Genomic DNA, 13,633 nt, shown 5'->3' with positions numbered 1-13,633 from the left:
GCCATGATCTGTTGTTTGGCTGGCATGCATATTTGGTGTATGATAAGAAGGTAGATACTGTGTTTAGGATGCATATTTTAAGACAGGCATTGCTGAGAGTTTGGAAGAAGTATAGACATAAGTTAAGCAGCAAGATACCATTGTGGGCAATCCCAAAACACGCAATAGAAAATATACATGCTGGTTTCAAACATGATGAGACTACTTACAAGGAAATTTTAAGTTTGGAAAGGAATATTTGGTGCTTGAAATCATATAGTTTCTTGCGAGAAGAGAAGGTTGTTCAGACTTGGTTTCAATATATTCAGTTACAGGCCAGGTGGAAAGAAGACCAAAAAAATGGATTTGCAATGACTGATGAAAATTTGATAAAGCAAATTAGAAATCAAGGACCAGCACATATTAAACGGATATATCTTGCATTGATAGAGATTGATTCAGAAACAGAGCTTGTTAAGGATTGTATGATAAAATGGGCCCAAAACATTCAGGAAGTTATTACAATGGACACTGGGAAAAGATCTGGGTGAGGAATGTAAAATTCACTCAAGCTCAAAGTTTAAGAGAGAACTTTTACAAAATGTTTTATAGATGGCATCTAGATCCTAAAAAGCTTGCAAGTATGTATCCGAATTATCAGCCTAAATGTTGGAGGTGTGGTGATGAAGAGGCAACATATTTTCACATATGGTGGACATGTAAAAAGGTCAAGGCTTTTTGGATAAAAGTCTGGTGGAATATGCAGAAGATTTTTAAACGGAGGATAAAGTTTTGTCCGCAATTTTTTTTGTTGGGAATAATTGTTGACGCTACAGTTGTGGACTCTAAGTTGATGTTGAATTTAGTTACGGCAGCAAGACTTTTGATAGGTCAATATTGGAAGAAAGAGGAACTGCCGACTATACAAGAGTGGATTTTAAAGGTTTCCGACTTGGCAGAGATGGCGAAGATTTCGGCCTATTTGAAAGATTACTCGCAAGAACATTATATTATGGAATGGAGAAAATGGATTGAGTTTATCCAGAATAAGTATAGGGTCAAGAAGTTTTATCTAGCATTTGAATAAGTCTTCTTTCGTTTTCTTTTTTCTTTTTTTATTTTGTCTTCTATATATATTTAATAATGCTAAGTTTTGTTTGATCCTATATAAGTTAGAGAGTGAGGGATTTTAGAATTTATAGTTGTTAGTATATGGTTGTTTATGATTGCTTTTTTATATATATATACCTTGTATTTAGCTCTGGGAAGTCCGGGGGGGGGGAGGGGGGTTAGGGGGAGGTGGGGGGGGGAGGAGGGAGGGGGGGAGGGGGGGAAGGGGGGAGGTAGGGAGGGGAGGAGGGAGGGGGAAGGGGGTTTTTTAAAGGAAAACTGTATTTTTAAAACTTTTCAATAAAAAAAAAAAAGCAGCAATGAAACACATGGGGCTATACTTTAAATAAGGAGTTTTATTCGCTTGAATAAAAAATATCGATCCAACTAATTATTACAAACACTGTACCATGCAGTATAAACACTTCTCCATGTGTTGGATCAGAACAACTGCCTCCATTGCCTCCCCACCCAAAAAATAAATAAAAATCCCTAAATGGGCACATTTGATTCCTTAGTGCTACACGACCACCTCGATTTTTTTTTGTTTTGGTATCTTTAGGCATGAAACGTTCCCATCGGCTGTCACGAAAGAATCGCAAATTATCCCTTATGAGATTACCGGCAGTCCCGGGGCCTCTAGATTAGCCCGAGGGCCCGTTTTACGGTGGAGCAGCAGTGGGGTCTGATCGCGCCAGGAACAGTTGCCAAACTCGGGATTTCCACAGCTGGCCCAAAAAAGGGCCCCGGAGCGGAGCGAGCGAGCGCCGGGCAGGGTAGGGTTACTCGAAGGGATGCGAAGGAGGCGGGAAGGAACCTCTTCGCCTCTCCATCCTTGCCAGTTTCCAGCAGCGGAGCCAGGGCGAGCGATTCTCTCGCAGAGAGCCAGAGCAGGGAAGCACCGAGGGGAGGAGGGGGAGCAGGAAGGAGGTGGGGCCGGGGGCGGCCGGGGGCACCAAGCAAGTAAATAATAGCGCGGACGGAGCGGGCCTCCCGAGGCAGCCACCGTCGGTTACTGGCTCCCCTCCTTCGCTTCTCGCATTGGGCCACAGCAGGAGGCGAAGCTTTCAGCCGGCCGGGCTCTGCAAACCGCCTGGCCAAAAGGACTGACTGAGCGTCCAGCTCGGAGCTGCGGACGGACGCCGAGAAGTTTGGGAAGGAAAGCCGGGCCTGGACCCAGGGCGACGCGGACGCCCCGTTCTCTCCCCCACCCCCGCTTTTCCTTCCCCGTGCGAGGCAGCGCTCCCTTTCAGGCAGGCGCTCCGCGGGGCCGCCGTCGAAAGGCGATACTGGGGGGCCGCGGCAGAGGGAGCCGTCGAGGCGCGGGGAGAACTGGCGGAAGGGCGTCCAGAGGGGAGCCCTCGGCTGTGGCGGCGGGCCCGGCGGGGATGGCGGCGGCGGTGGGGGGCATTACCACCTTTCCTGACGACGGAGGAGGCGGCGGTAGCGGTGGCCCCTTCCCGCCTGGACACTTCAAGGACCCCAAGCGGCTGTACTGCAAAAACGGAGGCTTCTTCCTGAGGATTAACCCTGACGGCCGAGTGGACGGAGTCCGGGAAAAGAGCGACCCACACAGTGAGTAGCAGCTTTCAGGTTTCGCCTCCGACCGAACGTGGCCTCTTGGCAGCCGCCTTGCCGGTCCCCAGATTCCACGGACGGGGAATGCACGGACCTTCTCTAGAGAGTTAAATCAAGCGGCGGGAGGACTACCTACCTGTCTGTTGTCTCAAAAGTGCATTTTCGAAAGGCAGCCGGAGTGTGTTTTTCCCCCCTCGAGGAAGGAGAACGTTTCGTTTCTCATCCAAGGAATTTCATCAGTTGTGATGGGGGGGGGGGGGAAGAGGAGGATGAGGATGGAAGGATAGCTTCTGACCCCCTTGGCGGTGGTGGGGATGGATGGAAGGATTGTATTTCTTTGCAGTCCTCTGATCCTTTAGCACTCTCTGTAACAGTCCATTCAGTCTCAACTGTCCTTCCGCTCCCCCATGCCCCAAATCACAACTGTTGAAGTTTCTTGGATGAGAAACGAAATGTTTTGTTCTTTTTCCTCAAGGAATAAACAGTCCAGTTGCTTTTTGAAAAAGCACTTTTGAGACAGCTACGACCAGGATGATTGAGAATCTCCATTACTTTCAATTATTTATTCAGTTTTTATTCAGTGTTGCAATACTCATGTCTCCCAGTTTTATCTGAAATTGGTCTAAGCTTTAGCAACCAATCCAAAAACAACTCCTTTCATTGCTAGCTATGCCTCCTTGATTAAATATTTGTTGTTGTTAGTTGCAAAGTCGTGTCCAACCCATCGCCACCCCATGGACAACGTTCCTCCAGGTCTTCCTGTCCTCTACCATTTTCTGGAGTCCATTTAAGCTCACGCCTACTGCTTCAGTGACTCCATCCAGCCACCTCATTCTCTGTCGTCCCCTTCTTCTATTGCCCTCAACCTTTCCCAGCATTAGGCTCTTCTCCAGTGAGCCCTTCCTTCTCATTAGGTGGCCAAAGTATTTGAGTTTCAACTTCATGATCTGGCCTTCTGAAGAGCAGTCAGGGTGGATCTCCTCTAGGACTGACCTGTTTGAACGCCTTGCAGTCCAAGGGATTCACAGGAGTCTTCTCCAGCACCATAGTTCAAAGACCTCAATTCTTTGGCGCTCAGCCTTTCTTATGGTCCAGCTTTCACAGCCATACATTGCAGCTGGGAAGACCATAGCCTTGAGTATACACACTTGTTGGCAGGGTGATGTCTCTGCTTTTTAGTGTGCTGTCTAGATTTGCCATGGCTTCCCTCCCCAGGAGCAAGCGTCTTTTAATTTCTTGGCTGCAGTATGTATTTAAACAAACTTTTAGTATATTTGGGCACAGAAGGTTCAGCTTTGTCAATTTGCTCTTATGGTATCTGCACCACAATCCTTTGTAGGTCTACCTAGGAGTAAGTCTTCAACACATTTAGAAGTCAGCAAGATTGTCACCTAAATCAATTTGATCCTTTCCTTCTGCCAGAGAGAATTGCCTGTGGAAAATTTAGCTGTTGTGTATCTCTGTGTGTGGCTTTATCATGTATTTTATAAATAGTAAACATGTATGCAGTACTGTACAGCCTGTGTAAATGCATGAAGTGATGCAATTTGTGCCATTCACAAAGCATGCCACATTGTCCAACAGAATACAGTGGCTCCTGATGCCTGCTAGCATCTTCCTCACATTTTCATTTTCATTTGTGTGCAATGACAATTCAGTTTGACATGGTGCTCTAAACTGTAATTAAAGTTTAGTTTTTACACTGGTTTAGTGCCCAGTGTAGGGCTAATAGACAAAGGAGGACAAATGAGAAAAGAAGGCTACTCTGTTCAACTTTCTGGTCATCTGTGACAAGTACAGCAAAAAACTGCAAAAATGAATTTAGGCCTATGTATATATATATAATTACTTTTTCCAACATCAGTAAGACTGGTTTTTCGATCACAGTGTTTATCCAACAAATCTTTATTTTCAAGAACATATGCTAGAGATAATATAATTGCTAATGACTCGTTTTTCAAATTTCACCATAGAAATGTATGATGAGTCATGTGATCTACATCCTACAGTGATGATAGATTTGAAGGGGCTGGGTGCTGGTTTCTGGAAATAAATATCATATATCTAGGCTATCGAGATGAAGGAAAGAAAGAAGCAGACAATTTACAATGTCATAATACATGAAAGTTTGAATAACTATTGTTGTAAAAATTATTCCCCCCCAGACACTCATAAAGCTGGACAATATTTGATTTTAAGATTATGCCTGCGAGATGGAAAACATGTGGTCAAAAAGGACATCACCTTTTGCCAGATGTCTAGTAATCATAGCCATGTGATGCACCATCCTGATTAGTAAACCATGCTTTATGATTTAACGAGGTGTGAACTTTGAGAATTTTCAGTAAAAATATGGTTACATGATTTAGTATAATTTATGAATTCAGTTAATATTGGAGAGCTGACATAACAGCTTTCTTCTATTTGTCATATACTTCTCTGTAGCTTCTCATGTAGATTTTGTGGTCTAGATTAACTACTAAAGCATTTGATGGTGAAGTAACAATTCGTCAACATTACGTTTATGCTGAAATATATCTTTCAAATTTGTTCTGGAGGGGTTTATTTTGTTTTTTCCCTCTAACAATTCAATCATGTTTACTCTTACTTACTCTGAAATAACTGTTAGGTCACTATTAAGACCATTGGGATGTAAGCCTTGATAAGTATACCTAATTCACTGGAATACGAGATAAACATATTAGATTATTTACCTGTTAAGTCTCATTCAAAGAATTTTGGATTCATCCACGCACTGTTTTCCTTTTGTGATTTGTATTTTTCAGTTTTTCCCCTTATCTTTTCAACTTACATTTCCATGTATGTAAAAAAAAAATCCAAATTAATTAAGAAAGATAGTAAGATAGAATACATTGTTCCTAACTAATAGCACTAGGAATCCTGTCTCATGGTATGCATTCTACACCTACACTATTTAGTGTTGTAAGTTCTTACTGCTATTCTAAGATCATGAGTGGGCTAAAATACCGGAACCGTGTTTGCAGTATGGTCTACCTCTATAATGGATACCGTTTCCTTATTACTAAATCCTGACTCTGCCCCCACATTACACATATCACATTCCCTATATTTGTAGATGCCAAGCGTACTTCCTCATATTGCTTAATGTCATTCAGCCAACCAATTCTTCAGTTCTTATCCTTGTTGCTTTAATCATTTGTTATATTACTATTTCTCCTTAGATCCCATTTTTTCAGAATGGTACTTACTTGTCAGAGGTTCACTTGCGAGAACCAAGGATTCAGTAGTTCAGTAGTAGTTGAGTAGTAGTTCAGTATAGTTCAGTGAACTATATTTTTCAAAGATCCTGGAGCACTGGGGAACTACCAGAGGACTGGAAGAGAGCTGATGTAGTTCCCATATTCAAAAAAGGGAAAAAAATAGATCCAGGAAATTACAGACCTATCAGCCTGACCTCAATATCTGGGAAGATTCTGGAAAAGATAATCAAACAACAAATCAGCGAACACCTTGATGCGAACAAAGTTACCACTAAAAGCCAAAATGGGTTTGTCAAAAACAGATCATGCCAGACAAATCTTATTGCATTCTTTGACCAAGTGACAAAACTAGTGGACCAGAGGAATGCTGTAGATATAATTTACTTGGACTTCAGTAAGGCATTTGATAAAGTAGATCACAACCTACTACTTGATAAGATAGAAAAATGTGGGTTTAATAGCATCACCACCAGATGGATTTGTAGCTGGCTGACAGGCCGTACTCAGCGTGTGGTCCTCAATGGAACTGCATCTATATGGAAGGAAGTGTGTAGTGGGGTGCCCCAGGGCTCCGTTCTGGGCCCAGTGCTCTTCAACATCTTCATCAACGATTTGGATGAGGGGATAGATGGGGAACTCATCAAATTTGCAGACGACACCAAGCTGGCAGGAATAGCCAATACTCCAGAAGATAGGCTTAAGATACTGGAGGATCTGGACAGATTTGAACACTGGGCACTATCTAACAAAATGAAATTCAATTGTGAAAAAAGTAAGGTTCTACATTTAGGCAGGAAAAATCAAATGCACAGGTATAGTAGAGGTGGTACCTTGCTCAATAGTAGTAACTGTGAAAGACATCTCGGAGTCCTAGTGGACAATCACTTAAATATGAGCCAGCAGTGTGCTGCAGCTGCCAAAAAAGCCAACACAGTGCTAGGCTGCATTAACAGAGGGATAGAATCAAGATCACGTGAAGTACTAATACCACTTTACAATGCCTTGGTAAGGCCACACCTGGAATACTGCATCCAGTTTTGGTCACCACGATGTAAAAAAAATGTCGAGACTCTAGAAAGAGTACAGAGAAGAGCGACAAAGATGATTGGGGGACTGGAGGCTAAAACATATAGGGAACGGTTGCTGGAATTGGGTATGTGTAGTTTAATGAAGAGAAGGTTGAAGGGTGACATGATAGCAGTGTTCCAATATCTCAGGGGCTGCCACAAAGAAGAGGGAGTCAAGCTATTCTCCAAAGCACCTGAAAGCAGGACAAGAAGCAACGGATGGAAACTAGTCAAGGAGAGAAGCAACCTAGAACTAAGGAGAAACTTCCTGACAGTTAGAGCAACTAACCAGTGGAACATCCTGCCTCCAGAAGTGATGAATTCTCCAACACTGGAAGTTTTTAAGAAAAGACTGGCCAGCCATTTGTCTGAAATGGTATAGGGTTTCCTGCCTGAGCAGGGGGTTGGACTAAATGACCTCAAAGGTCCCTTCCAACTTATTATTATTATTAGTAGTACTGCATATTATATTTTCCTGTAGCACATGCAGCTATAATTGTGCCCTTTATTTCAGGTAGCATTTGCTGCAGACTGCCTGTTACACTGGTTCCAATTATATTAGTTTTCTACTTTTCTACTTAGAAAAGTCCCACATTCTCTTTCCCCCCCCCCCCAACTATATTCTGCATATTATAAAATCTTTTTCTACAATCTATATCTGTTGCTCTGGCTATTCACAAATGCTTCTCTTTTTTATTGTTCTTTTGAGTCACTCCTGATTCTCAAAGACTTGATAGACCTAATTTCACCAAGAATGTCTGTCAGTGACTGCTGTTTTGAGCTTGTAAGGTTGTACTTGTATCAATGGTGATAGTATTTAGCCACCTTGCCCTCTGTTAGCCTATTTTCTCTAATTCCTTCAATTTTTCTAAGCATCAGGATCTTCTCCAGTGATTCTTACTAGATTTAGCAAGAAGTTCAAGATGGCATACAAGATATAATATGAAAGTAGTGGATTTTGGCTTTTTTCAATGGTAGAGTTTTCCCATCTCAGTATTTCGAATTTGAGGGTTATATTAAAGCTTACCTGCCTCTCCCTTGCCCATAATGCAAGGGAAGGATTATAATATTGTATGACACCCTGTTCATGGAGAGTTTTCCCATGAGTAAGAAAATATTAAAAAGTAATCTCACTCTTGGTGCTATCGAGAGGACACATTTAATGGTAGAGGATAGCTTCAACTTTACAGTAGAAAATTTAAAAAGGAATTAAGTTATCAAATAAGTTTAAAGTAACTTCTCAGTTCAAGCACATCAAAGAAAGTCCCAAGAGAAGCATCAATGAGTGTAATGTATCATGGTAAATAGTCTTAAAATCTGATTATCATGTTTTATTTTGGAATTACCCAACAGGGTTTCGAGGCTTGTAATATCTCTTGAATTGGAAATTAGATGATATGGAAAGTTTAATCTATCTAGCTATAAAAGACATACCTGTATGAAATAGAATTTGGCCATAGGGTGAATGTCATAAAATGATAACCATTTAGGAAATAACTATCAACAAAGAGTGCCTAAACCATTGAATCGTAGACATTCTTAATTTCCAAAGTGATTCTTAAATTCACTTTTTTCTTTGACATAGCATGTACTCATTCTCTAGATATTTGAGATCAATCAGTCCAAGATCTTGTTGAATGACCCTTGAAACATTTTCACTCAATTTGTCTGGTAATACATGATTTACACGAATGAAGGCCAATATACATGTTCCAGGATAATGTTGCAGGAACCAATCTGAGTCGGTCACAGGGACCTCAGAGTTTTGTCTTCTGAGCTTTTGGACTCCTGCTGGTGCCCATCTTCATCAGTCAACAGGAGTGCTGATTTACTGCCAGCCTATGAAGTACTTAGAAGGCAAAGGCTGAGCAGTACAAGCAAATGACAGCTAATGACTTAAAAGCCAGCCATCAACACACCCCAATCAACATCTGAAAAGCCACTTACAATAGGCACTATAAATACCATACGTGTAACAGCACACATTCTGTTAGGGAGAAGTTCCCTGAAGATGGACTTCAGCATGAGTTCAAAAGCTTGGAAGGTAAAAACCTCTTGTTCCCGGTGACAAATTCAGATTGGATCCTGCAACATGATTTACAATACAAAAGAAGGACATCGCTTATTTTCTTGCATTATGTACCATGAATTTTATGTTAGTTTTTAGTAACCACATAGATATTCTCCAGACGTTCTATCCCTAATCTGGTATTTCAACAGTGCATGGGCAAAGTATTTAATCCATCAAAGAAATTAGAACATAGAATAAAACATAGTTCTCAAATCTGTTTGTTTGATAATACATGGTAAGAGTATTTTATGTATAAATATTTTTGTTGTAGATTGAAGTACATGTATCAAACAAAATTCTGTGCCTGACTAAATACCTTAACTCAGGTGCTATATAGAGAAGTTTAAATGGGTATGTTCACAATGCTGAACAAATTGTTGGTGCTGTCCGTTTTGGCAGTGCTGATCACATGTTTAGGAAATATATCTAAAGGAATATTGTAATGTATAATATAGACGTAAAATAAATAATTGAAATATATATATATATATATATATATATATATATATATATATATATATATATATATATATATATATATATATATATATATATACACCGTATATACTTGAGTATAAGCCGAATTTTTCAGCCCACTTTTTGGGCTGAAAAAATCCACTTCGGCTTATACTCCAGTGAACAAAAAAAAAGAGGACTTGCGCGCGGCCGAGGCTTCGGTGCTTCCCTCCAGAGGAAGAAGGCGCTGGATGCGGCCGGCTCCGTGGGGAAGGGGGAGCGGTGGCAGGGGCGACGGAAAAGCCGCAAAAACGGTAGGAGAGATGCTGACTGGCGGCGGCCTCGGAGGAGGCGGAGGGGGAGGAGGGAGGGAAGGGTGACCGGGCGGGGGAGGGGGGGTGAGCCAGAAGGAAAAGGGAAACTCATCCCGCAGAGCGGTTGCGAAAAGAGGGAGGAGATAAGCCAGCCCGGTACCTGGATCCGCTTCCTGTGTCTCCTCCGCTCTGCCATGATGTCCCCGTTTTGGTCTCCTGGTGACGTGGGGCTGAGCCGGAAAAGGGGAAGGGGGAGACCGAGGGAGGGAGGAAGGAAGAGAGAGAGAGAGACGGAGCCAGCGTCAGCCAGCGGGCTCACGAGGGGCAGCAACCTCGCGAGAGGCCGCGCGCAAGCCATTAGGACGCGCACGAGCCCTTGGGGAGGCAGGGCAGGAGCGCAGTCTGGCCGCTTGTCCGCATCCCTCTTGTCCGCATCGCTGCAAGGAATTGCGTTGTTTGGGGACGGCGACGCTCGCCCATTCACACGCTGTCCAAACGCTGGTCATTTGCTGCGGGGCTCCCGCTTGGAAGGGAAGGGAAGGGAAGATTTGTGAGGGGAAGATGCCCTATCGGGGTGGACATAAGGATCCTCCTCCTGAAAAATGTTACCCCAAGTATTCAAGCCAGTCTGTCCCAATAACCTGGGAAGCCTTTCCAAATCCCAGGCTGGTTGTAGTCAGGGTGACCTTCGCGCATCTGGAAGGCACCGAGAGAGCGTTTTTTGTTGAATTGGAGCCATGGGCTAGTCGTGGTTAAGGCACTTTTAGGCGAAGCAAATCACAAAAGCCCCCAAATCCTTCTAAATGCAGCCCACGGGCGAGCTTCCCAAGTTGTTTTAATTTAGTTTGCACGTGGCAATAGAAATAAGCTTTTTTCCTCCTCAGCGGATCGGTGCGGTGAAGAGGCTGGGCTTCCTTCGGGGGGGCCTTTCATTCCTGTACAAGAGGGAAGGGGAACTCTCTGCTTTTGTGTGTGTGTGTGTGTGTGTGTTTGTGTCCCATCTGCAAAGCTGCCGAGGAAGGAGAAGCGGGATACTGGTTGGGTGGAGGAGGCAGTGGTGGCGGCGGAGGCGGCCGCAGCACCGGCAGCCTTCCTAGCAGCGGCAGAGACAGAGGCGGCGGCGGAGGAGGAGGAGGCGGCGGCAGCAGCCAAGCGGGAGGAGTCGTGATCCCTCGCTTCTGCTTCCCCCCCCCAGCCCGGGAAGCCTCCTTCTCCCCCACCCCTCCACCCCCAGCCCGGACCCCCTCCTCTCCCGGCCTTTTCCCCGGCGCGCACCTCCCCAAACATCAGCAGGTCTCCCGTTCGCCCGCCGCCCCGCTTTCCTTCCTGAATTTTGCGCTTCCTTACCCAACTCCAAACTTTCTCTAGCGCCCCTGTGCTTTAGGAGGGGGAACCAAAGGCGGAGCCGTTTCTCTCTGCCCCCCCCCGCTTTTGCCGCTCCCCCACCCAACCAGTATCCCGCTTCTCCTTCCTCGGCAGCTTTGCAGATGGGCCACACACACACACACACACACACAAAAGTGGCAAAAGCGGGGGGGGGGAGAGAGAAACGCCTTGTTCTCTCGTCTCAGTGGAGACTTGTTTCGGGGGATCCAGCCTCTGTCACCCCCTTCTCTCAGCTGGGCAGCTGAGAGAAAGGGGCGGCAGAAGCTGCATCCCCTGAAAGAAGTCTTCGCCGAGAAAATGGGCGCTGAGATTTTCTCGGCGAAGACTCACCTTCTCCCGTTCACCTTCAGCAGCTCCGCCAGGCCTGTCCAGTGCCCTGCTAGCAGAGCTTGACAAATGCAAAAGCTGCTTTGGTTAAACACTGGAAGGTTTAGTGATTAACCCACCCCACCCCACCTGGTCTTCTTGCTGTTTCTCCCCATCCTCACTCCTACCCACAGGGGCTCTCTGCCTCTTCTACTACTTCTTTTTCTTTCTTTCTTTTTTGCTGAGGTGTCTCTCTCTCTCTCTCTCTCTCTCTCTCTCTCTCTCTCTCCCTCCCTCCCTCCCTCCCTTCCTCCACACACACACATTCTTCGGTAAAGAGATTCACTCGATCCATGGTTTCAAGGTTGGGGTAGAGAAATCCTGGTTTGTTTCAAGAAACCGGGGTGGTTTATGAGCCTATAGATTTTAGACTTTGCATCTTGTTTTGCTTCCTCGGTTCCCACGAAGCCCGAAACTCTTTTTTTTCCCCCTCTGGTTTCTGCCCAACTGTCAACTCGTGGTAAAACAAACAAACAAACAGAAAGCCCTTGCCTCTGGTTCCTGAGGAAAGAAAAAGTTGAGGCGAGAAGTGGAGAACATTCCCTTCTTCGTTGAAAGCTGAAAGCAAACGCGCTGCAAAATTCGTTCATCCTCATCCTCTCTCTCTCTCTCTCTCTCTCTCTCTCTCTCTCTCTCTCTCTCTCTCTCTCTCTCTCTCTCGCAAACGAATTGAACAGGCACCCAAGCTATCAGGTGACGGCGTTCACGCTTGGGTGTTTGCGCGGATCAGAAACGGAAGGAGAAATTCATTTCTGCATGCAATTCACTATCTCGGGCATCCCTGAGAGAAGAGAGCTTTTAAAGAAGCAGCCACTTCCCATCTTTTTCATTCTTAGTTCAACTGCAGGGACCGCCGCCTTTCGTTCGGATCCCCAGGCTCTTTTGCTGGCCGGGCTTCCTTTTTTAGGGTTCCTGGGATTGCGCGGTAAATGCGCCTTTCCGAAGGGGAGTAAGTTTGGCTTACGCGCTTCTTTTCACCATGTGGGATCGCCTGTCGTTTCAAGGGTTCTAACACAGCCTTTCTTTGCCGTTACCTTTATTTGTAACCCAGTTCTTTGTGTGTAACTGCTCTCCTCCTGTCTGGCTTTACTCAGCAGGGAAACGGAGGCAAGTACCAGGTAGGATGGCTGGATATGATCAACCACAAATAACGCTGCAATTAAATCTGCAGAAACTCTCCACCGGTGAAGAAAAGACAACAGAAGCTCGTGAAACACAGCTTTTCTTTTTCGCAATCGAAAATCAGAACTCAGATGGAGGATTGGAAAATGAATTTTTTCTCTGGGCAACATTCTGGCTCCTTTTAACAATGCTGAGCCTCCGCTTCTGTTTTGTTTGGCTAGAACTGAGCTGATGGGTTTAGGAAAATTGACAAGGGAGTAAAACCTTCCCTTTTCAATCAAAGGAAAGGGACATCGGTCGCTGGTCATTTACTTCCGTGGTGTTAAAATGTTAAGGTCAATGGTTATAAATTGCTCGATTCTTCTCAGGCATTAGATAAATGGGTGGCAAGCCTCCGCTGAGAGAATGGGGCGGTGGAAGCTTGCCTCCCTCCCTCCCTCTCTCTCTCTCTCTCTCTCTCTCTCTCTCTCTCTCTCTCTCTCTCTCTCTCTCTCTCTCTCTCTCTCTCTCTCTCTCTCGTGTGTTATCTCGAACCAGATGGGATGGCAAAGTCAAATGCAAATGGGGATCTTGCAGATCTTGCCCTGCCTTTCCCCCACGGTTACCTTCTGTTCTTGATGAGCTCACGAGTGCTCAAGGACAAAATAGGGCAGGGCAGAGCCGGCAGTTAAAAATAGGATGCAGATAAAAGGAAAGGTAAGGAGGGGTTCAGGTTGAGAGGAGAGGCTGCGTAGCCTTAGTGTAACTCCTGTTTGGGCTGACTGGGTTGCCTCCGATGGGCTCTGACAGTGGAACAGAATGGAATAGAAAATATGGAATGGAATGGAACAGAACGTAGAACAGAACAGAACAGAACAGAACAGAATAGAATAGAATAGAATAGAATAGAATAGAATAGAAATATAGAAAGTGAATAGAATAGAATAGAATAGAATAGAATAG

The 13,633-nt window shown here is 44.6% G+C and overlaps 1 protein-coding gene across 1 annotated transcript in view; it reads left to right on the top strand.

Annotated features, from left to right (window-relative positions):
- Positions 1–2,477: 2,477 nt before the first annotated feature.
- FGF2 (fibroblast growth factor 2) overlaps positions 2,478–13,633 on the top strand; it is a gene marked incomplete at its 5' end in the record, with an annotated part of 33,113 nt that continues 21,957 nt past the window's right edge. The window contains one exon of the mRNA XM_081332155.1: positions 2,478–2,664. Coding sequence (XP_081188281.1) covers positions 2,478–2,664 — 187 coding nt within the window. The remainder of the gene's footprint in view (positions 2,665–13,633) is intronic.

Source organism: Vipera berus (genome assembly GCF_964194415.1).
Source record: "Vipera berus genome assembly, chromosome: 7".
Classification (NCBI taxonomy): domain Eukaryota; kingdom Metazoa; phylum Chordata; class Lepidosauria; order Squamata; family Viperidae; genus Vipera; species Vipera berus.
This window is presented reverse-complemented; position numbering and strand designations above follow the sequence as displayed.